The sequence below is a fragment of the Paramisgurnus dabryanus genome, chromosome 4, assembly GCF_030506205.2.
Source record: "Paramisgurnus dabryanus chromosome 4, PD_genome_1.1, whole genome shotgun sequence".
In the NCBI taxonomy this organism is placed as follows: Eukaryota; Metazoa; Chordata; class Actinopteri; order Cypriniformes; family Cobitidae; genus Paramisgurnus; species Paramisgurnus dabryanus.
This window is the reverse complement of record NC_133340.1, coordinates 34674300-34699173: the sequence shown is the minus strand read 5'-3', so window position 1 is coordinate 34699173 and position 24874 is coordinate 34674300. Positions and strand designations below refer to the sequence as shown.

The 24874-nt window shown below is 34.8% G+C and overlaps 3 protein-coding genes across 4 annotated transcripts; all 3 read left to right on the top strand.

The window, feature by feature from the left end:
* The first annotated feature begins 2915 nt into the window (after positions 1-2915).
* On the top strand, positions 2916-7273 carry LOC135735792 (nectin-3). Its single transcript, XM_065254341.1, has 5 exons — positions 2916-2978; positions 3097-3438; positions 5339-5644; positions 5927-6016; positions 6107-7273. The coding sequence occupies exons 1-5, from the start codon at positions 2939-2941 to the stop codon at positions 6139-6141; spliced, it is 813 nt and encodes a 270-aa protein (XP_065110413.1). The 5' UTR covers positions 2916-2938; the 3' UTR covers positions 6142-7273.
* Positions 7274-12869: 5596 nt separating this feature from the next.
* On the top strand, positions 12870-15984 carry LOC135735493 (OX-2 membrane glycoprotein-like). Of its 2 annotated transcripts, none has more exons than XM_073814560.1 (5): positions 12870-12978; positions 13107-13448; positions 14515-14820; positions 15099-15197; positions 15336-15984. In XM_073814560.1, exons 1-5 carry the CDS (start codon positions 12939-12941, stop codon positions 15368-15370), a joined length of 822 nt encoding a protein of 273 aa, XP_073670661.1. In that variant the 5' UTR covers positions 12870-12938; the 3' UTR covers positions 15371-15984. The 2 variants fall into 2 exon arrangements, with proteins under 2 accessions (XP_073670661.1, XP_065109988.1); XM_065253916.1 differs by having other exon boundaries at positions 15303-15984.
* Positions 15985-18678: 2694 nt separating this feature from the next.
* Positions 18679-19569, top strand: LOC135735492 (butyrophilin subfamily 2 member A1). Its single transcript, XM_065253914.2, has 3 exons — positions 18679-18804; positions 18959-19288; positions 19377-19569. Exons 1-3 carry the CDS (start codon positions 18684-18686, stop codon positions 19460-19462), a joined length of 537 nt encoding a protein of 178 aa, XP_065109986.1. The 5' UTR covers positions 18679-18683; the 3' UTR covers positions 19463-19569.
* Positions 19570-24874: the final 5305 nt, after the last annotated feature.

Here is a 24874-nt window from a genome sequence, read left to right as displayed (position 1 = left end):
CTTCAAAGGGCCCTTCGGAATGTCGAATTTTAAACCGCATGAGCAGGAATCATAGTCAAAATGTATCCATAAAAACTTAATGCATATACATTGGCCATGGTGCCACCAAAGTGAGCACAAACCTAAACAAACTAACACTAAACCAAACATGCACTTTACAAAACATATCTGTTTTTTATTAAAAGTGGGCTCAATATTCACTTTTCAGTCCAAGCATGTTTTGTATGAATCAATGTACAAGTGCAATGAAGGCACTTCCTTGATCGGCTCATTAAAATTATGTAGAAGTGCATTCCAAAAAGCTGTCACTCTGAAGGGCTTGGGGCATAGGGATGAGCCTACTGAATGGAATGCATGGAGTACTGTAGAGCAGGTAAATAAAAATTACAAGATGTTGAAATAATAAAGTAAATTGTAATCTTTTAAAAATTTCCAGCCTATGTAAACAAAAATGTCAACAAAAAATGTTTGTGCAAATTAAACAAAACCAAGGAAGCCACCTTTGATAACAAAGATGCATTATGCATGCAGATCTGAGAATGTTTTTGTTTGTTGGAAGTTTTTTCTTTCTTGTTTGTTGTTTTTTTCTGTTAAATTCCCTTTGGTGGAGTTTCCCTTTGATAAATATACAGCAACAGTAACTTATGTAATTTGTTGACGCTTAGCTTAAATATTTTTCAAAACACACCCATGGTTGGAAGATAATCATGGATGCTGATTAAAGGCCTTACCTATCTGCATTTAAGGAAATGTACATTCTGAAAAATATCACAGATATATAAAAAATAGATCTTGAAATATAGATTAGGCAATTAGAGGTACAGGTTCACAAATATGTCTTCTTGGCTATTATTTTGGACAAAATCCAACAGATGTTTAAAGTCTAGGTTAAATATATACATAACCATTACAATGAATAACCAGAGAAACTGATGAGATCACTCATTTGCCCCAAAAAATGCTATGTCATACTCTATAAAAGAAGAACAGCAGCCTGTGTCATATCTGGTTTCTGCTAACAAACTTTTCTGACACATACAATTATTTAATGAGGATTTCCTGATCAGTAAATATGGTGACTCATTTGCCAATTTCTTTCTGTTCTAATTGGAACAAAAGCAAGCCAAATATAATTTTGTGACATTATCTGACGTCAGATGTCAGATTTAAAAAAAAAGTCACATATGTACAAAACTGTGTCTTCACAATCATTCTAAAAGCAACAAAAGGATGGCAAAAAAAAAATTAGTAATAGAAAATGCTGTCCGCTCAGATACTTTCCAAAAAACAAACACAAAAAATCATCTATACAGCATGTTTGCTACTGAAGAGGGTTATTAAATGTGCATAAATTAGCATAATAAATCACCTTTATAAACGTTCACGTTGACATTTTTAAATGTAAAATAAAATGTAAGCATGGAAAAACTGTAGTATACTTTAATATAGCCACTATAGTAAACTGTAGTGTACTGTAGGATATTATAAGACTGATTACACTTTGTTAATATATTTTACAGTATTGTGTAGTAGTATTAACTTTAGTGAAGAAACGTTTGAAAATGCATATTTAAATACGATAGTATATTTTAATAAAAATAATGTTAAACACTATAGTATCTAGAAATACAGTTTACTTAGTGAATATTAAAGTGTACTACAGTAGGCTACTTTTTCATGTAGGCTTCTTAATAACGTCATCTTTCGTTTACTGAAGCGTGTCGCTTAAGAGTTTTATACGGGCTTTTATTTTGACAACATCTTGGGTTGGTCATCATGCGTCATTTCGGGAAATTACTGTAGAGTACGCTACTTCTTTTACTCATCACCATCAAGGAAGGAATTAAGAAAATTCAATTAAATGAGTGTATGGATTTTGTTGTCACAAGGATTATATTTGTATACGTTACGTCGTTCTTCGGGATAAACTGTGAAATTAGCGGATTTAGCTGATTTAATGCAAAGCTCTCGGGACTGCTCGTTACAGACAGTGGTGCATCTCTGTTAATGTCTAGTTAGGATGTCGAGCCACCTTTTAGTTTTTTTTTTTGTTTTGGTCCAGGACAACAGACGTCCATTTTTGTAATGTAAACAATTTTGTTTACTAATGTAGCCTAATGTTTGTTAAAGGCTACTTAAAAAAAGTTAAGTAAAAATTTACGTAACAAAGTTAGGAGTGTCGATATTGACGATATTGAAGTTTTATGTATTTGTTTTTTATTTTGTATTTTTATCTCTATTTTTAACAATCGATTTATATTTAGTTCAGTTTCGCATTCGTTGTTTACTGGTAAATAAAAGAGGAAGTGTTTCAAAGGATGACTCACAAAGATTCTCCGGAAATTTTTTTTAAACCCCATGCAAATCAAACTCACACTTATTGGCATCGGTTTTCTACCAATACACTTCATAATAAAACTTTCTGTAATGTTTTTCTTGCTTTCTTCCTTTTTCTTGCAAGAAAAACATTTTAGAAATACTGTTGTATTATTAAATGTAGCCTACTGATATTGATGTAAACTAATGGTTTCTTTATGTCTATAATGTATTGTGCGCTATTGGTTGGGATGTTCTGGTGAATAGAAACCAAGAAGATCCCTTTATCTTCCTGGAATAACGCCCTAAAACATCCCACAAAGGAATTGTGTTTTAACCCGTAAACAGCTGATAGTTCATATGTTATTTGTTATGGAAACTATTAAAAATGCATTGTTTTTTTCTCTGCGGTGCTGTGTGGTCTCTGGGTAATTCAGCTATATAAGTCGACACATTAATGTACATTTAAAATGCATTCAGTTTAATAACATGGTTTAGGTGTTGGCAGAAATTCCCCCCACAGCTGTTAGCCACATTTAATACGTGGAACTGGAGATCCCCATACATTCCCAGACAGCTACATAAGAGAGATGTTTCATTAAGACATCATACAGAGTCAACCATGCTGTCTCTTATGGTTATTTTCATCCTGCTTAAAGGGGGTCGGTAATTGGCTATTTTAGTTAATAAAACAAAGTCGCAATAATTTAGATCTATTTTTGCTTAAATTGGATGGAGACGTTTGGAGGATTATAACACATTTTTGCTGTTTTTTTACAGTTTGCCTTTCGGATATAGTGACAAAGGGGGATACGAATGTTGTGTTTGGTAAAGATGCCTCGCTCTCTTGCGCGCTCTCGAACCCATCCGGAGTCAAGCAAGTGACCTGGCAGAGGGTGCACGGCGAAGAGCGCGCGGAGACCCTGGCAACATTCAGCGAGGTTTACAAGAAACGTGTGGAAGATCCATATGTCGGAAAAGTCTTTTTCACGATGGCGTCGTTTAATTCAACGTCTATCGTGATCAAAAACGTCACATTTGAGGTCGAGGCTTGCTACATTTGTTCCTTCCAAGCGTATCCAGTAGGAGCCAAATGGGAAACATTATGCCTCACTGTTAAAGGTAGGCACATTTGGCTTAAGGCAGTGATAAAGAGCAATTAGTAACACTTTACAATGATGCTATAATAGTAAAGATGAGTAAATGCATTAACTAGCATGAACAAACAATATAATATAGTTTTCAGAATGTATTAATTCTTTAGTCAATTTATGCAACATAATTAGCCTAATGTTACCAGTTACAACACTTGATCTTAAAATAAGATCATTAATAAGATTAAAATTAACATGAACAAAGATTAATAAATGCTGTTGAAGTATTGATTATTGTTAGTTTATGTTAGCATATGCATTAACTAATTGTTAACAAATATTGGACACTCTAAAAACAAACGGTGCTATATAGCACCAAAAGTGGTTCTTTGCTCGTAATCATGGAAGAACCATTTTTGGTGCCATATAGCACCGGTGAAGCACCAGTGAAGGACCCGTGTAGAACCATATAATGCTATGTAGAACCATATGTGGTGCTATATGGCCCCTATATGGTTCTACACAGGTGCTTCACCGGTGCTATATGGCACCAAAAATGGTTCTTCTATGATTACGAGCAAAGAACTATACTTTTGGTGCTATATAGCACCGTTTGTTTTTAGAGGGTACAGTTACCGAGCCATTATGTATTTACCGTATAACTGAGCATTAAACACACGTTGTCATATAGAGTGGCATGTTGTCACAATGGGTCTCTGCTGTTTATTGAAACTGTTAAAAAGTTGAATAATTTACAGTACTTTATAATTATAACTGACTCTTCAGTGCCTTCTCAAATAAAATTAAACCTTAAATTGATAATAATAATAATACAATCCTAAAACTGCAAAAATATAAGGTAATATGCAAAAACATCCACTGTTTTGGCTAACAAAAAATGTTAATAAACAAAACGTATGAAAAATACACTACTAGAGAACACAGTTTATATTTTCTATTAAAATGTACCTTAATTATTTACTTAAAACTTTATTTTCCATTATCAAAATAAGTATTTTATAATTAAATTGAAATTTTATTTTGAATGATATCTCTAAATGCAATTTAATCAGCATAAGTTTCAGACTGCTTCTGTGACAATTTGCCCCAGTGTTGCATTACTGAAAAGGTTCTTCATAAAGCAGAAATGAAACCTAAATAAGAGTTTCAACTTGTGGTGGACAACATTGATATTTTATAAAAGACGCTCCTAAGAATAATGCTGACCAAATAGTCTTATTGCACCTGGCACTTTCATTTCATGTTTAAAAGCCACATTTGATACTGTAGTTTCAGTTTTAAAGAAATGATATGAGACTGAACAGCTGGCACAACTCAATGAGCACATGTGATACTCATTAGAAAGTAATTGAATCTAAAAACACTTATAGCCTGCTTTACATTTAACTTTGTCCTTAAAGGAATAGTCTACCATATTTTTTGCCATATTAAACTATGTTATTACCTCAACTTAGACGAATTAATACATACCTATCTTTTTTCAATGCGTGCACTGTACAGCGCGTCGTGAATGTGTTAGCATTTAGCCTAGACCCATTCATTCCTATGGTACCAAACAGGGAAGCCACCAAATACTTTTCCCTGTTTAAAGACTGTTACATGAAGAGTTATGCCAGTAAGTATGGTGCCACAAAATAAAACTTTTTTTTGGGTACCATAGGAATGAATGGGGCTAGGCTAAATGCTAACACATTCACAACGCGCTGTACAGTGCACGCATTCGTCTAGGTTGAGGTAATAACATAGTTTAATATGGCAAAAGGGTAGACTATTCCTTTAAGCTTTAAACTAAATGCACAATGTATATTCTCAAATTAAATGCAATAAATTATGTTGCACATATCATGGCAATTCTGCTTTTGCTTTGAAAGATTGAATATTCAAGACATTATGCTGGTATTTTCCAGGTATATCGGAAATAACAGCATCTATAAAACCTGCATCCAGTTCTGATTCAGATGTTTCAGTCACGTGTTCAGCCACTGGTAAACCCACACCAATACTCCAGTGGAAATCCACAGAGAAACACCTGAACCTCAATCTCTCTGAATCAAATACTTCAATACAGATCAACAGTGATGGTTCAAACACCACCACAAGTGAACTTAAAATTACATTGTCACAATTTCATGGGAAGTATGTGGAATGTGTGGCTGAAAGTGGCAAAACACAGAAAAGTTTCCAAATCAGCTTGCCTAGAAAAGATGATAAAGGTAACTCACTTCAACGTATACTGTACATGTTAAGTGTATGGGGCTGTAGGTTTTATTGGCAATATTGTAATTCCACCAGTAAGCTGAATAATCAAGATGCATGTTTGTACTTTTAGTAAAAATTTTTGTTAATTTAAACGCAAAAGTTAAGCTTATTTGTAACCAACTGGTAGAGCATGATGGTGGCAAGGAATGCACATTCTCACAAAACATACATTTTATGCATTGTGTGCAATTTATGTCAAGTTGTACATTTTAATTGTATTTTTTGTTGTTTTACAGGGAATGTCACATTAAGAAATTACACCATTACGATTTCGCTTCTGATTATCATGGGTATTGTAATTATCTTTCTTTACATCAGGTTCAGAGGTAAGCAACAATGGTAAGCTTTAACATACCAGTTTTAATTTAAACCACAGTAAGGTATTAACCAGTACTAAAATTTTAATTTTTTTACAGATGAAGGGGTTAAACATTCTACTTGTATAGCATGAACAACATTTCGGATGGACTGTATAGCTGCCACTTTATTTAAAATCTACAAGTCTAGATCCTAATATTGTTTTCTATGAAAATCACTCTTTATGTTTACCCCACGAGCACACCATAGAGAACACTATGGATGAGGAAGCCGCCGCTCTCCCGAAAAACATTGCTGTGAGCCTGAAGTTTGCAAAAGAGCACCCTGGCAAACCCTAGTGCTACTGGGATATATTTTATGGACTGATGAAAAGTTGAATTCTTTACTATGGCGTCAAAATGGCACAGCTTGCCAACATCAAAACATCATCCAAACAGTGAAGTATTGTGGAGGGAACTTAATGATTTGCTGCCTCAGGGACTTGACCACTTGCCACCATCAGATGGTAAATTAATTCCCAAGTGTAACAAAGTATCCTACAGGATAATTTCAGGGTGGTTGTCTGCCAGTTGAAGCTCATTAAAAGTTGGTTCATGTAGCAGGACAATGACCATCAAAGTAAATCCACCACAGACTGGCTTAAGAAAAAACAAAATGCACTATTTGGAGTTGCCTACTCAGTCAACACAGGAGATCACGCGATGATAACAGTGACGTCACACCATTCTCATACCGTCATAATCACAGTGTGAGCTATATGTGAGCTCTTTGTGAATTCAAAATGTTGAGTTCATGGTATGAGTGCACAGTGAGTGTGGCGTGACCTCACATTGTGACCATGATATGAGAGCACAGTGAGTGTGGCATGACCTCATACCGTGAAGAACATAGATGGCATCATCCCAGTTAACACGTTATATCACACCATGATCATAGTGACGTCACACCATTCTCATACATGATAATCACAGTGTAGTTATGTGAGCTCACTGTGATTTCAAAATGGTATGTGTGCACAATGAGTGTGCCATGACCTTACATTGTGACCATGATATGAGAGCACAAGTGAGTGTATCATGACATCATATCGTGAAGAACATAGATGGCATCATCCCAGTTAACACGTTAGATCACACCATGATCATAGTGACGTCACACCATTCTCATACCATAATCATCACAGTGTGAGTTATGTGAGCTCACTGTGATGTCAAAATGGTATGAGTGCACAATGAGTGTGCCATGACCTCACATTGTGACCATGATATGAGCGCACAGTGACCTCACATTGTGAATAGCTCATGATGTGAGGTCATACCACACACACTGTGCGCTCATACTATGGTCACAATGTGAGGTCACAGTACACTCACTGTGCACTGTGCGCTCATACTATGGTCACAATGTGAGGTCACAGTACACTCACAGTGTGCTCATACAGTGGTCACGATGTGAAGTCATGGTACACTCTCAGTGTACACTCATATCATGGTCAGAATGTGAGGTCATGGTACACTCACAGTGTGCTCATACTATGGTCATGATGTGAGGTCATGGTACACTTACAGTGAGCTCATACTATGGTCACAATGTGAGGTCATGGTACACTCACAGTGTGCTCATACTATGGTCATGATGTGAAGTCAGGCTACGCTCACAGTGTGCTCATACTGTGGTCACGATGTAAAGTCATGGTACACTCTCAGTGTACACTCATACCATGGTCACAATGTGAGGTCATGGTACACTCACAGTGTGCTCATACTATGGTCATACTATGGGGAATGGGCAAAAATGCCTTTGAAAAATGTGCAGATCTGATTCAGAACTACTGAAAGCGCTTGCTTGAAGAAATTGCTACCAAAGGAGGTTCAACAAACTATTAAATTCAAAGGTTCACTTACATTTTTCTCCAGCACTATGAATGTTTAATAAAAAAGACACAATAAACTAGAATTATTTGTGTGTTGTCAGCTTATGCACATTGTGTTTGTCTATTGTTGTGACCTAGACGAGGATCAGATCACATTTTTGGCAAATAACTGTAAAAAACAGTTATTTCTTATGGGTTTACATATTTTTTCTTGCAACTATACATTTTTATGACATATAGTATTACAAGCTTTTCTAAAATAAAGTGCAGTGATGAATCATGCATAAAGAAGAAATGTGTATTAAACATGTTGGCCTTATGTCGACCCTAATGTGATAAGCTCACTTTTTGCTGTGATTTTAAGTTATTTTGCTGTGAGTGTTGTGTACTGGTTTTTTATATTTAAAGGAAAACTACACAGTTTTTTAATACTTTACTATGTTCTTACCTTTACTAAGATTAAATAATACATTCCTGTATTTTTTCAATGCGTGCACTTCATCTTTGTACAGTGCGTTGTGAATGTGTTAGCATTTAGCCTAGCCCCATTCATTCCTTTGGCTCCAAACAGGGATGCATTTAGAAGCAACCAAACATTTTCATGTTTTCCCTATTTAAAGACAATTACATGAGTAGTGTTTGGTTGATTCTAAATTCATCCCTGTTTGGAGCCATAGGAATGAATGGGCTAGACTAAATGCTAACACATTCACAAGGCGCTGTACAAAGACGAAGTGCAGGCTTTGAAAAAAGACAGGGATGTATTATTTTGTTTAAGTTAAGGTAAGAACATAGTAAAATATTGACCTTTAACATTATAAACTACTTTTGTAATACTGTATATTATAATTAGGGATGCACCGATACCACTTTTTTGGAATATGAGTACGAGTACGAGTACTTGCATTTTAGTACTTACCGATACCGAGTACTTAATAAAAAACATGATTTAAATTTACAGGTAACAGCTTTAGTCATATAATTTAACAAAAAAAAAACAAAGGACTTGTTTTCCAGTTTGTTGTAAACTCTGCCTCTTTGGACAACACAAGAGGCATTAACCCCTTACACGCCGCTCAAACATAGACATTTCTAAGACCGTGGTATCGATTCCAGGTATCGGGGGACTTTTAACGAGTACTTTAGAAAATGTGGTATCGAGGCCGATACCCGATACCAGTATCGGTATCGGTGCATCCCTAATTATAATACTCTATATAAATAATAATATTTAGAGTTCGTGGTTTTTTATTTATGTAGATAATTCATTTTAGTAGCCTTGTTTATGTGCTCTGCATTTTTTTATTGTCTCATACAAAATTCATTGGATCTTTACTTTACAATAAAGCAAAAATGTGAATATTCAGTATAACAAGCTGAGTTACCCTTTTCACTTCTTCTACTCTTAACCCATTTGCGCCTGATGCTGCGCAGCATCAGGTGCACCGTTTTTCAATATTTTACTATGTTCTTACCAGATGAATTAATACATACCTTTTTTTAAATACATACTTTATCTTTGTACAGTGCGTTGTGAATGTGTTAGCATTTAGCCTAGCCCCATTCATTCCTTAGGATCCAAACAGGGATGAATTTAGAAGCCACCAAACACTTCCATGTTTTTTTACAGTGGGGGATTACAAAAGAAGGAGGGGTTAAAGCCAACACACATTTATGTCCAAACAACTTGTTAAAGCCGATTTTGCGTAATATGTGCCTTTTAAATTACAACCCAAGAGGTTTGGTTTATCCCTTTTTGACCCAACGGTGGGTAGGAAATAACCCAGCAGTTTTTGTTAGTGTTTGCTATTTTCATTTCAAATCCTGAGGTAGAAACAGTCCCAAAAGTCCCCACATAACTCAGGTATTCTCTCAAATGAATGCATGCCATCCTTATCTTCTGTTTTGGGCATTTTTTTAAAAAATACTAATATTTTTAGTGGTTTTGCAGCCTATAGCTATTTGAGAAACAAACCAGAAATTGGTCATTTAAAATCTTGCACTGTACCTCTTAAACTCTTTTCTTATTAAAACCTGGTGTGTCTGGCAGAATATGTCGCAAATTTAAAAAAAATTAAAAGCTCAAATAAAAATGTAAACATAAAATTGTTGAATTTTAATTTTAACGGTGATAATGCACATCACATTTCATGCCAAATTGAAAAATAAAATGCTAACCCAAAATTAAAAGTTTTTTTATTCATGCCCAAACAATAATAGTGACAAAATTAAAATGTACAGTAATGTTCAGTTTTAATTTTATGTTCTATTTTATTTATTGGTTTTCATTTACGTTTTTAACTGCAAATTCAATGGGTATAAAAGTTGCTAAATGTAGAAATGACTAAATGTAATGTAAATGTAAATAAAGTGGCTAAGTTGGCGACATTGCTACAGCCAATCCCCATTTCTTGTGCAAGTAAACAACACCCACTGATTAACATTGAATTTGCATACAAGTTGTAAATGAAAAAAAAACAACAACATGAAAACCAATAAATTAAAGAAAACATAAATGAAAACTTGTCACTATTATTGCTTGGGCATGCATAAAAAGCCGTTTTAAAAAATATTTATAGATTCATTTTCAAGTTTGCCTTTTCATTTTAATATCATCAGTCTTGCCTTGAGATTGTATTGAAAATGAAATGTCAATTCATCAATTGCATTTTATTTTTCAATTTGGCAGGAAAGATGCATTATCACCTTGAAAAAAATAAATAATTTGGGACGTATTTTGCTATTTTATTTTTTTATTTTAGCATTTAATTTAATAAAAATTGGCTGAAAACACATTGTTGCATTTAACTTTATTTAGTTTATTATATGACAAAGTATCCACAAAGCAAATAGAGAAAGAAAAGTTTCTATTAAATTAAATTTAATAAAAAGATTGAAATTTTAGTGGATTTTTGATCTTGCTTTAGATAATCTTTCTGGACATTCTCTATGCAGAAAATACACTTTTCCTATGTTCTTATTAAACTTTCCTATAGATGGACTACAGGATCTGTACAAGATCAGCTTATGGTACATTAACAAATCAAGCATTAACAGAAAATGCTAATCTGGGATTTCTTCAAATTATTTATAGCCAGTATTTTTGTTCACATGACATTTCGGACTTTTGATAGCTAAGATTCCCAGGTCAGTGAATATCACAAGTGGAAGAGCAGCTAAGATAACATTGATGAGAATTTCTGCTTAATTCACATGAGTGATGTTACTCATGTGAATATGCAAATCTCATTATGTCAAATTGAACTTTTTTCATTGTGTGGCAAACCATAGTTCCTGTAGAGAACATACAGTATAATGTTAATACACTACGACCAAGAGAAGCAGCAAATAATGTTACAAGATTCATGGAGTAAAAACAAACAAATGCGATTGATAAGCAGCATTTGGGTATTGATTGTATTGCAGTGTTATGTAATAAATGTTGTGTTTGTACACACACATACACATATAATGTATATATAAACACATCTGTATAGTAAAAAGTAAGCCTTTGAATGAGGAGTGATGGGGGTTGGTCAGAGTCCTTTTGACTGTATCTGTGTGGTAAGTTTAGTACTTCAGACGAGCTTTTAAGAAGTCTTGCTTGTGGGAAAAAAACTGGATGGCCGAATGCTTCTCCACGATGGATGGGGCATGAACCAAATGTGGAATTGAGGGTCCTTATCTACAATGGCAGGAAAGCTGGTCCGACCCAGTTGTGATATTGTATCATCTTGGTGCAGGCTTTCCGCAGAGATAAGGGCCGGGGAATACCATAAATCTATAAAAAGTTTCTTGTTTCTGAGCTTGCCAGAAAGAAGGATGGGAAATCTACATCATACTACCAATCTAATGAAGCTAGGTAAATAAGTTAAAGATCTCCCATAGAAATGAACATCCAGATGCTCAAGAATCCTAATTCATTCACAAAACATGCAAAGGTAAATTTAATCATGGATTATTTCAAAAAGCGACTGTACTTAATTTTAAAGAAGTGAATTAAAGAGCCAAACAATAGGCTATATGAATTAATAGAGAAATTATATTTTTTCCATGCCTATGTTGTCTGTACAACCATGCAAAATGTATGACCTCATATTCAGCAGTATTAAATAATAAAGCTTTATTTACACTTAGCTAATTTACTCCGCCTACTATACGAAACACACAATATATGTACCACAATAAAGTCCCTAGAAACAAAAATATATTTTTTGTATATGCTAACTAATTTCACTGGTTCTCTCCCCATAAATCTGGAAAAAGTTCTGTTACTGGATGTCGATGATTCATGCCCTGTAAAAATGATTCCTTACGTTAAGAAGTGAAATCACCATGACATTACTGTACCCTTTAGAAAATTAACCATGTTTTTTTTGTGGTAAAAGTGTAGTAACCATGTTTTTTGGTGTATTGATTACTATCAGCAAAACCACGGTTTTACTACACTTACTTACTCTGTCTGCACTTGTTCTTAATCTTATTTATTGTTGGGAATATTGTTCTATGTAATAAATTTGTTTTTATGTTGTGTGCTGCCACCTTGGCCAGGGCTCACTTGTAAATGAGATATTTATCTCAATGTGATTTTTTTCCCTGGTTAAATAAAGGTATAATCATTTTTTTTACCATGGTTTAACTATGTTTTTTGGTTGTCAAAACCATGATTATTTGTGGTTACCATGGTTTTACTACAGTAACCATGTTTTTTTTTTTACTATAAAAACACCACGGTTAATTTTCGTAAGGGTATAAACATTAATAACTTTTATCTAGACATTAATGTGCCTTTTGTAAAGGCAGATTAAACAATTTAATCTATACTCCAATAGAAAACTATATTGCGAAATAAACAAATAGTTCTGTTTAAAATCAAAATTAATTCTCGTGACCTAACGTCGGAATTTTACCATGGGCAAGAGAGCAACAGTAAATGATCGGCTATAGCGCAGCCTATGTTTCAGGAAATCACGGGATTTTTTCAATCAAGCGGAACTTTTAGTTTCGGTATAAGAATATATATTGTGGCAACAAGCAGACCATGGCAAACATTAACCATGCTGTGTCTCCTTATCATTGTATGCTTCATGAATGGAGGTAATACGTTTTATTATTTTTTATTTAGCCTAATCAAATGTATAGCCAAAAAACAATACATTGCTTTCACGAAGACACTGTGTGCCGTTTGTAACATCACCTAATAACATGTTCATTTTATTTCACAGCTTATTCTTCAGATATTACTGCACGAGGAGATACATCAGTTGTATTCGGTGAAGAAGCCTCGCTTTCCTGCGCGCTATCGAATCCGTCTGGAGTCAAACAGGTGACTTGGCAGAGGGCGCGCTCCGACGACCGCGCGGAGACTTTGGCTACATTCAGCGAGGTTTACAAGCATCATGTTGAGGATCAGTACGTCGGAAAAGTGACTTTGACGACGGCGTCATATAATTCAACGTCTATTGTGATCAAAAACGTGACATTTGAGGACGAGGCTTGCTACATTTGTTCTTTCCAAGCGTATCCAGTCGGCGCCAAATGGAAAACATTGTGTCTAACTGTTAAAGGTACAGTGAAACGTCTATTTACAAAAATATGTTATGAAGGTACTAGGTTCAGTGAGTCAGTAATATTATCAGTAGTAACTAGTCCTCAGGTAAAAAAGAAAGTTTAGTAAGAGCGACAGCCTTGCAAAGGGCTTCTGCTGGGTCCTAAAGCCTGCCAATGTGCGGCCAACTGTTGTATAATAAACTGATTATTTCCCAAAAAGTAAAGAGGAGTCTAACACATGCCATTAGTCCTAAGTAGTATTCGAAAATATAATTAGTTTGTCCCAAATCGTAGTAAATTTAACAAAGTAGAGTAATGGTCTACTTCATGGGGAATTTAATGTGACCACATGAATTTAGCTGATACATTTTATTTTGTGCCCCACTTTATGATCTTTCTTGTGTTTCTTTTAATCTAAACGTAAAATTTTACTTTAAGTTTTTTATAGATTTTAATATGAAGTGTTTCTGTAGCTCAGCTGACAGACCATAAAGCCAGCAAGAACAAGTTTATGGGTTGTATAGAGGGGTTGCAAGTTTACAAACATTGCAGGGTGCGCGCGCAACCAAGGGGCAGAAAGACCGATTGGTGAGCTGATCTGCTACTGCAACAACCTTAATTATTGAAGCGTTCTTTAATGTTTGTACATAAATAAGACTTGATTTTAGTTGTTTCTGTTTTTCTGTCTTTATTTTTGCAGTGTTACTGTGATACATGTATGAATTATAATTTTATAATTATAATGCTAGTAACGTAATAGTCGCATCTACTGGTATTTTAACATCAGGCACCCAGCACTGACTCTGTTGGTACTATTTTCCACGCAAAAATTCCTTGGCATTTTGACTTACAGACACCGCTACTAGCATACAACACAATGCACGTCTCTTCTTTCTGCCCCTCGGTTGCGCGCGCAACCAGTTAGTGACGTCGCCGTGCAACCCGTCTATTCTTAGGCAACAACATACTAATAAAATGTTTACATATTTACCACTATTGGTTCTGAAGTATTAAGTCTTCTTAGTAGGTATCTAAGTGTTTAAACATTGCACCTTTCTAAATTTAAATGTTGATATTTTCCAGGTATATCAGAAATAACAGCAAACATAAATCCTGCATCCAGTTCTGATTCAGAAGTTTCAGTCACGTGTTCGGCCACTGGTAAACCCACACCGATACTCCAGTGGAAATCCACAGAGAAACACCAGAACCTCAAACTTTCTGGATCAAATACTTCAGTAAATGTCAACAATGATGGTTCAAACACTACTACAAGTATCCTAAAACTTACATCGTCACAATATCATGGGAAGTATGTGGAATGTGTGGCTCTTAGTGGCAACATAGAGGAAAAGTACCAAATCTACTTGAAGGGAGAAAATGATGAAGGTAAATATTGTATATTATCAATGTATATTGGATTGATATAGGAAACATACACAGTAAAATTTTATAGTTGGTACTTTAAACAGTTTCTACCCAATCAAATATATAAAAAATACAATCATATTTTATTTAATAATAATATAACTCACTTGATTTAGTTGACTTTACCTGAAAAAAAAAAACTTTTACAGTAAAATACACAGTAAAATTCCAGTGTAATGTATATTTTCATTCAGAAAACCCCAAAAACCTTACCTAACTGTTTATATATTTTTTTACAGAAAACATTACATCAAGATCCTATATCATTACAGTTATCATCGTCGTTTTCATGCTTATTATTATTTTGGTCATCATCTGTCTTTACAAGCTGCTAAAAGGTAAGTAACAAAATGTTACCATTTAGCTTTTGAATGAACACTTAAAGTCTTAAAGGTTAATTATTTAAACAATATTTTAAATAAATCTGCTTCGTTTTTCTTAAGGTGCCAATGTAATGAAGAAATTTACTTCTGCAGAATCACTTCGTGGTGAAGTTGTAATAGAATGCTGAATGAAATTTAAAAGTCCTCAACTACCTCAACATTTCTGTCAAATGACCTTCATGGATGTATTTTGATGTTTGTGTTTGCCTTACCTCTGTGTTATTTAAATAATTTGTGAATGTCTGTTGTATTATTATATAGTTTTATATTTTTTTATGTATTTTATTTTTATATTCAGTTTTATGTATTTATTCACACATGTTTACATTACTGTGCAGTGTGCACAGCCCATAAATTAGTCAGATTTTGTAATTTTTCAGAGTATTTGCATCATGTCTGTTACACCTACATGTATTTCAAAACATTTCACATTTGCTCTGCACTTTATAGTTTTCATAATGATGCACTTACACTTAAAAACTATAAACTGTTTCATTATTTAATTTATATAGGGCTAATTTCCTGGACAGGGATTAGACTAATCCTAGACTAAAATAAATGTAAAAGCTGTCCAAACTGAAAACAATTTGCACTGACATATCTTTAAATACATCAGTGCTCTTTGTTTTGCCTTAAAAATGCACACATGTTGTTATATTTCCTAATTTATCTAAGGCCTAGTCCTAGTTTAAGATAATCCCTGTCCGGGAAATCACCCCATAGTCTCTTTATTAAAGTTTTTTTAATTTATATAAGCTGTTATTTTGTTGTGTAGTTGTCAAAATAAAAATACATGCTATGTATGTTCCTTTGCTGTCTTACTTTTTTACCTCAACCCCTGATGCTGAACAACGAGGGTGATTTGACAATTATACAGTACCAATACCATATTATCTTAGCAGAAACAAAACTCTTGCTTTAAAAGTTTTTTTTGCTGTAAAGTGTTGTGTTAAGAACCAGTCCACATTCATTGTTTATGGTTCACTCATAAAGCATTGCCTGTCTGTGTCTGAAATAACCCCCTATACATATAGCACATATCAGAAGTGACAGCCATTTTGTGGTGGTCTCTGACATAATAGTGGATTATATCGAATGCAGAGTGGCACAGTGCCTCACATGGCCCACGGTTTGAGACCTATTGTGGCCTTTCTGTGTGGAGTTTGCATGTTCTCCCTGTGTCAGGGTTACGGGGTTTCCTCCCACCGGCCAAAAACATGCAGCTTATGTGAATTGGAGATGCCAAATTGGCCCTCCCCCTGCAGAAAGCATTCCCTTGTCGGAGCCGTTGGTGTAGTGGACGGTGCTCCGACACATGGTGCAGACGCACTTCTGGCGACCCGAGTTCGAATCCCGGCTCGAGGTCCTTTGCCAATCCCTACCCCTCTCTTCACCCTTACCTGTCGTCTCCTTAATTACTATCCAATAAAGGCAAAAATGGCCCAAAAAATATCTTTAAAAAAAAAGAATGCATTCCCTTTTCGGTAGATCTGTAGAAGTGTATTTGGATATTATATTTTCTTCTGTTACAGTATCCTAAAGCAAATAAAGACTCCAGTTTACAAATCATAAAAGCCAAAGGATAGGCCTTTAGTAATCTAAAAAGTGAAAGTTGCGGTTCATTGACATTGAAATTTGTGGTTTCCTCAAAGGAAACTCTGATATTTGCTCATGGCAGTGACTAATACTCATACATAATTTTTTATTATTAATTTCCAGGAAAGTGTGCTAAGATGCATTGTGTCAGCTTTATGAGTGTCATTACAAAACAATTGCTCAAGTTCATTTGTTTGTATAGCTCCTTTATCAAACTCTTACTCAGTGAAAAATCTCAAACTGAATGTGAAACGAAAGAGGACAGCGACGTAAAATGATACCAAATTAGCATATCACAGGAAAAGAAAAGAAATTTTTCAAAGGAGTTGCTGAAAAGGAATGCATTTGGAAAACACCCACTTACGAAATGACAAACATATGCATTTCTAAGAGCTGTGACACAAAATGACTTGGAAATACTTGGCCAATGACCTTCCATATCCAGTAAATTACAGTACAAGGATATAAGGAAATATTTGGAGGAAAGAGGGATTTTTTTAAAGAAAGAATTGAATATAGGTGGTTTCAGCAGTAACAACATAAACAAACGGTTTTTGTTAAACTTTTGGTAAACTCTGCAAATAACTCAAGGTATTTTGTTACAGTATTACAATGTGTTCGCGTGGTTAAACGTTAAAAAAACACATTATTTTCCACATACCATACATTTTTATAGCTCCAGATATTCTGCTTTCCTCAAACGCATTGATTTTGTTCAAAACTCATCGATTTGAAAAGTGCTGTGTCCCTGACTGGCCAATAATTCTGTAAATTAGTTAAATTCATAGCTAAAGTTCATCAAAAACAACACTGAGCTAACGTTACTGTGTAAAATCCTATGAAACCATCTACTCTATATAGTATAGACAGTTTCATCAGACGCACGTGTGGTGATGCAATTACGCGCCTGGTTGGAACTTTACTTCTGGTTTCAGTTTTTTAATGGTCTGACTAGTTGCTAAACTGAACTCTTAAACAAATACCTCGTCGAAAATAACAAATAGGTAATCTACGTGTGGTTTATTTTGCTTGTTATATAAAAGGACTTTTTTCTTATAGCAGAGTTTACCGGAAGTTACGTGTTGACCACGAAAGCAGCTTGTTTATGTTGTTACTGCTGAAACCGTCTACTAAATACTAAATACACCCACCATTGATATAGTGATGTTTATTTTTATTTTAGATCTTTAGAGCACTCATACTTTGTCAAACATTTCACATTAATTCAGCCGTTATCACCTTTGAATTTATTTGATGTATAAAGCTCATCCATATTTATTGTGTTTATCAAATGCATTATTTGTATATAATGCTATACGGACCAACAATTTTTGTGCACTTATGTACAATCATTTTTAGCCCCAGTGACATTAGATTAAGTTGCGGAGGGGTGGGGTTACAATAATCATTTTTCTAATATTTGTACATTTTTGTACAATTTACCTCATACGAATTTAATGAATTAGCCCATCTCGTAAAATGCATCAGAATTTTTCTCTAAATGAAATGTTTGCCTATTAAAAAATCTTAGCATATATCTATTCACAAAGTGTTTGAAAATAATGCACTTCAAGCTGTTAACCACAACTCTTACACAACACCTCAACCAGTGTGCTTATTTAGCTTGGTAAAGTGTTTGAAACAGATATAAGTATTAAAAGATTACCATTCTGACTGCAATTGTATTTAGCATTTTTTATGGTGGCCAGCTCAAAGTTGGTAAGTCCTTGCGGCTTCCTCCATTCTCAGCAGGTATGTGATGTGAATTGTTGCATCGGTGTTGCTTCTGCAAAGTGTATAGGAAGTCCTCTATTGTGGTGAAGCTTTAGACCAACTTATGTAGCCATGTTCAGCCATCCTCTCAAACTGTCAGAGCGTTGCAGTTGCACAATGCATATCTCTCACCCGACCTCAGTGCTTTTATTGCTTGCTGTTCTCTGCAATCTGCTGGTTTGTCTAGCAGGAGGTAAGTCTCACAATTTGTTTTTGATCAGAAATTTTAAATTATTAGTGTCACATTTTTCAGTTATTTCACATGACACATTTGTTTTTAAATGTGCTTATTTGCTATTTTTGTAATCAATTCTGAAGAGTTTATACTGAATATTTTCCATTGGCAGTGACTGTGAAATATCCACGAGACCCATATACTAAAGCCGAAGGAGATACTTTAACGCTCAAGTGCATGGTGCACTATGAACCAAAAACATGCAAAGACATTAAAACCAGATGGTGCTGTCTAGACAAAGTAGACCACTGTTCATCCCTAAAGGATCCATCCAGGTACCTAATTCAAGTAAATGAGACACAAGAGAAAGAATATCGACAAAGAAGCATTTTTGTCACCTTCAATTCCTTGACACGCCAAGACACCGCCTACTATCAGTGTAATGCAGTGTGCAGCAGCGGAACCGAAGGCAAAGGCCATCTCGTGCACCTTAATGTGACAGGTTTGAGCTCATTTTTTCAGATTTTTAGTTTGTTCTTGTACTATATGAAACTTTTATTAATATTAGGAATGTGTTTTTCCATACAAAGGTTTGAAAGCCTCAAAATGGAGCGGCCAGAGCAAGGTGGACACAGCTTTGCTTACACTGAGTGTCGCTTTACTTTTATGGAGTTAATGAGGACAAAAACAAGGGTGGATATGACACACAACATGCTGTGAATCTATTTTTTTTACATAATTTAAAAAATGTTTTTTATTCAAAATAAACCAGAGACAGAAACAATTTGGACTACTGACTTTCATTCGAGCTTCAAGCAGTGTGATTTGTTTTTTTTTAGGATATTTATTGCTATTTCACTGTCATTGTATTATTAAAAGCATGCTGACATTAAGATTACATTTAAATGAGTATTATAATAGTAGATGTTTTTTTTGTGCTACACTGTAAGTGAAACAGAGCAGTGCTGTGGTTTAGACCTGTGGGTGAAAATGAAAGCTAGGTTGTGACAACCCTCCACAAATATATGTTTACTGGCATGATGATGAAACAAGGCTTTATGGTTACTGGGTGATTTCTGTAAATGCCCAAATTAAAAAGGTTACTTGGTCTGAAACGAGCACAATTGACAATTTCATTCATTTTTATTTATTTCACCATTTGCATTACCAATTTCTTAATTTGCTAAACAGTTTCATGCTGCATTGGTGATTATTGTTTGAATGTTGGTAAATACTTGCACACATGGAGTAAGTGTTTCAGACCAGCCATACCAATATGGGTGTAAATGCACTCTAAAAATGGCTTGGTTATTTTTGACCCATAATGTGTAAGTATTGGACACACACACACACACACACACACACACACACACACACACACACACACACACACACACACACACACACACACGCACGCACGAACACACACACACACACACATCATGCATTATGTACACTGCAATATTCCCTTAAAAAATACGAATTGTCAGTTTTGAATTCATGAAGACTTTAACATACTGTGTTAAATTGTGATTAAGGGTCCAGTAGGCATTTATAGGCATTTATTTCTATCTCTTGCGTTAGAGAGGAGTGTGTGTGGGGCATTAAATTAACAAACAGCACACCTGGGTTCAGTAACCGAAAATGGTGCCCCTTTTGTTGGCAATAATAATAAACCAAAAGATGTGAATGACCTGCAGTCTGCCTTGTTCTGCTTCAAATGCGTCCGGGCCACCTGCAAATTTACTGTTTTTGTACATAATGTTTGTTTTTGTTTTTTTTTTGGGGGGGGGCTTTAATTCACAGGCCAAGTTTTTTTTTGGTGGGGGGGGTCAGGCCCCGCAGGCCATAGCCAATTATAGGCTATTAATGAAATAGAAATATATGAATACATGTTCTATTTGTCTAATCTTGATATTGTAACATAAGGTGAATATATTTATTTCTTTAAATCAGTGCTTCCAATACTGGTCCTGGAGTTCCCCCTCCCAGACATTTTAGATGTCTCCTTATTTAAAACACATGATTCAGCGCATTAGCCTACTTCCAAAATGGTAAACATGTCTAAAAGTGAACGAGTTAATCAGGTGTTTTAAATTAGAAGACATCTGAAACATTCTGGGCTGTACTCTGGGACAAGTACTGAGAAATACTGCTTTAAACCATATGGGGTGGTTTCCAGGACAGGGACTAGCTAGTTTAATTTTGGAAATATAACTACAAACATGCCTTACTAAAAACATTACTTGTGTGCATTTTGAGGCAAAACAAATGGAACTGATGTATTTTAAGATATGTCAGTGCAAGCTGTTTTCAGTTAAGACAGCTCTTACATTTATTTAAAGCAGTTATTCTCAAAGTGTGGTCCGCGGACCACTAGTGGTCCGCAAAACCCCCCCAGTGGTCCACCAAAAGATGACCTAAACTAGGCAAGTGTTTGTACAATCGTCACTTATTTAAGTAGATTTTTAATGCACTTGCGAAACTGTGATGTCAGTTCTTGCCTTTCTGTTTTAATAACGTAAAAATGGATCGGTTGGCTAAACCAAAGAGGGTCAAAATAAAAGATCAAGCGTCAACTGAAAACAACTAATATCCAAAGATCTATTAGTTTTGTAATGTACTAGTTTTTGTTTCATGTGTAAAATCCCTGTAATTTCAGTGATTTTGGACATTTAGGAAATTTTTTTCAGTATTTTATTGTTACCTTACAGTAGTTACAACCAAAGACTTCATATACCCACCACCTCAGTTTAAACTAATGGCTCTTTGGAATGACATTAAGTGGGACCTAGGCTGTTATAGTATGTTTAATTGCATTTTTTTTCACATGTGCAGTTTGTTGTTCATATTAAGCTGCAACTCATTTCACATTTACTTTTTCAAATGAAATAAAATTCATATAATAATTTTTGAACATAGCATTGCATTTGTTTTTAAAAAATTTGTTTTTGACTTGAAACAGTTGCATATTAAACTTAAACTTAGCTTATCCTTCCTATTTTGTTGTTTTTTCGGGGAGTGTTATAGAGTGGGATTCTGTTAGGTGGTCCTCAGAAAAAAATTGGAAGATAAAGTGGTCCTTGGGCTGAAAAAGTTTGAGAAACACTGATTTAAAGCAACACTAAAGAGTTATTGGTCTTTGCTCCCCCTACAGGTTAGACGCGTAATTGTTCATTAGCACTGTGGTAAATACTGCAGCATAGCTGGCTCTGATTGGATTGTAGGTCTGCCGTAAAGCAAGTTTTTGTAGTTTTCACTCGAACTACAGGACCACTACCCGACGGTTGGAAACTTCTTTAGTGCGGTTTTGGCTGGTAGAGGGCTGCAAAGCGAATGTGAAAGTGCCGTTCACCCTGTTTTGAGTGGATGAACCACTGAAACTTTTTTGGAAACGTTTTTTTAAGGTAAAAAAAAACTCTTTGGTGTTGCTTTAAAGAAACGGTATGTAGGATTGTGGCCAAAAGTGGTACTGCAATCACAAAACTTGTGGCTAAAACTGGTACTGCAATCACACAACCGGTGGCCAATACACAACATGACAACATAAACATCAGTTGAGGGCTGCAACTCCACTTTTTAAATGAAAATATCCTGGCCGGACCACTGTCAGTGATATTAGTATTTAAAATGACAATGATTTCTTAATGTCTAGTGACATACCAGGGCCATTTTATGATTAATTGATATAAATTTCTTACATACTGTTCCTTTAAGTCTATGACTAGTCTATTCATGAAGCCGCACTCTCTCACTATTCTCAAAGTGCAGTACCCTTCTTTGCCGGTAGGGGCCCCCAAGGACAATGCGAAACTCCGCCTGTGCTTTAATTGGTATAATAAAATGTTTTAGATGAGATTAACATTTATCATATAGGCCAGTGAGGTGGATATTCAATATAAAAGAAATCTGCCGAATAAAAATACGAAAGCATATGGAAAATAAATGTATAAGTCGTGTGACTGCCTCAACGTCAGGTGACGGACTAAAAATAAACTTTTTAAGAAGTTCGTAAATAAATCTAATTTATTAAAAACATCCCAATGCCTTTCCTAGTAACTACAAACATGTTACATTTGTATTTTGCGCAGTTTTCTCCGGAAGTGACGCATTTTCCTGACCCTTGCTTGTTGTCAAAACCTGACCTTTAGACTTTTGTGGTAATATGTTTCGCATTTTTTAATTGGCAAATTAATTTAACGTGCTTTTCAACATTCAGTCTCGTTATCATGATGCAGACTCTCCCCTTGGCCTTTGTTTTCGTATCTGTGAACTCATTCGATGACAACGTGATGTCAGGTAATTTTGAGGTTTTCATTTGGAAACTTTTAGATCCTAAAAATAGATTTCCTGAAACCTTTTTACTTTCAGTTTATTTTTTGCTCATGTAACCTTTGTTAACGTGGCCATCTAGTGGTAGAATTTAGCTATAACTTTAATGTATCATCATGGGCATAATTATGCAGTTAAAGATTTAAAATGTCATTTTAAGGACATTTTTTGTTATTTTTGTATGATAAATGATTTGATTCCATTGTAAAATCTGCATCATTTCCTAGATCTACTAAGGTTTTACAAAATCAAGTCAATCACACATTTTGTGTGTGTCTGTCCTAAAATAGTCTTGGCTTTCATGATATTACAGTAACAGGGAACAAGTTTACAGTATGTAAAAGGGAAGTTACATATACGGTAAACTAAACAGTCAATCAGAGAAGTTTATGTAAAAGGTTAGTTTAAAATTAGTAGCACCAAAATAATCCCAAACGTAATGTTATTGAAATGTCAACAACCCTATTTGTGCTATTGCCAGTATCTGTACTCATACTTCACATTTCAATTGCAAAAGGTTTTTCAGTTCACGTTATCTATGAACCCTCTTCCAGCCTCTCTTTTTTATAATTAGATGTCAATGTGATAAACCAATCTCATTCGTTCTAGCCCTTCGCTTTGCATGCATCCAAATTACACCCGTGTTTAATTTATTATTTAACAAAACAATCTTGGGCGGTTAAAATGCATCACTTTGTCAAATGGGCCCGAAGAGCTTGTCCATTGTTAATGTGGCTCATGATCGGTGGTGAGAGGTGGTGTAGGTGTCTGTTATGCAGTGGAATGATTTTAAGCTTTGCATCTATTATTTACTAGCAGAATGGATTGTGCCAAGAATCTGTGATTTGGATGTCATAATACTGTATATTTGACTTAATATATCCAAATTTAACTTTGACTGTAAGTGTTAATGTCAGTTATTTGCTCTTAAAAATAAAGGTGCCACCAAATGTTCCTTCAAGATCCATGTTCAGATATGTCAAAGATTATGGGGGTCCCCTAGCTACCCCCCCATTATTGTTAAATAAAGGTGTGAGAAGAATAAAAAAATAACCCTAAAGATAGTAACTAAAGATTCTTACTGTCAAAAAGTTGAAAATCAACATTATTTTGTGTATTTGGTATAATACAATGTTTTCACGTTGTTTATGCTTCAAAAAACACATTATTTTCCACATACCCTGATTACATTTTGTGAATGTTATTCATATCATGACCATTAATATTGAATATTAAACTAGTGATGTTTTTGACATTTTCTATACACAGAGCTCAAATTCATTGTATTTTCATGTTCTCTCTTGATTGACAGCCATGACTTATGGCTGTTTTTAAACTACCAGCCAGTAGTGTGAAAAATTGCTTTTATCGACCAATACCATTTCTTAGCCGATATTGGTGCATCTCTATTTTTAAGTCTCTTTTATAGGCTCTTACTGTACATGTCTGCATTTCATAAACAATTATCGGATATGCCTACACTCTTTAAAAAGGAGCTAGAAGGTAGTGTTGTAGTTCTCGAGACCGATCTCGGTCTCAAGACCACTTTTTAAAGGTCTTGGTCTCGTCTTGGAATTGACCGCATTTTTACTCGGTCTCGTCTCGGTCTCAGACAAAGAGGACTCGGAATTTTATTTCAAGACCGTCAAGACCACAACTGATGGCACACTGCAAAAAATTATTTTCAAGAAAAAAAATCTTTGTTTTTTTGTCTTGTTTTCAGTAAGAATATAAAAAAAACTTTATATTGATGAAC

Bases quoted from the DNA above. Each gene is read 5' to 3' on its own strand.
- LOC135735492 (XM_065253914.2), top strand. From the start codon at position 18,684: ATGTTCAGCCATCCTCTCAAACTGTCAGAGCGTTGCAGTTGCACAATG. The intron at 18,805-18,958 runs GTAAGTCTCACA...TTCCATTGGCAG, and splicing joins GCTGGTTTGTCTAGCAGGAG to TGACTGTGAAATATCCACGA. The intron at 19,289-19,376 runs GTTTGAGCTCAT...TTCCATACAAAG, and splicing joins CGTGCACCTTAATGTGACAG to GTTTGAAAGCCTCAAAATGG.
- LOC135735792 (XM_065254341.1), top strand. From the start codon at position 2,939: ATGCTGTCTCTTATGGTTATTTTCATCCTGCTTAAAGGGG. The intron at 2,979-3,096 runs GTCGGTAATTGG...GTTTTTTTACAG, and splicing joins TTTCATCCTGCTTAAAGGGG to TTTGCCTTTCGGATATAGTG. The intron at 3,439-5,338 runs GTAGGCACATTT...GGTATTTTCCAG, and splicing joins ATTATGCCTCACTGTTAAAG to GTATATCGGAAATAACAGCA.
- LOC135735493 (XM_065253916.1), top strand. From the start codon at position 12,939: ATGCTGTGTCTCCTTATCATTGTATGCTTCATGAATGGAG. The intron at 12,979-13,106 runs GTAATACGTTTT...TTTATTTCACAG, and splicing joins TGTATGCTTCATGAATGGAG to CTTATTCTTCAGATATTACT. The intron at 15,198-15,302 runs GTAAGTAACAAA...GTTTTTCTTAAG, and splicing joins TCTTTACAAGCTGCTAAAAG to GTGCCAATGTAATGAAGAAA.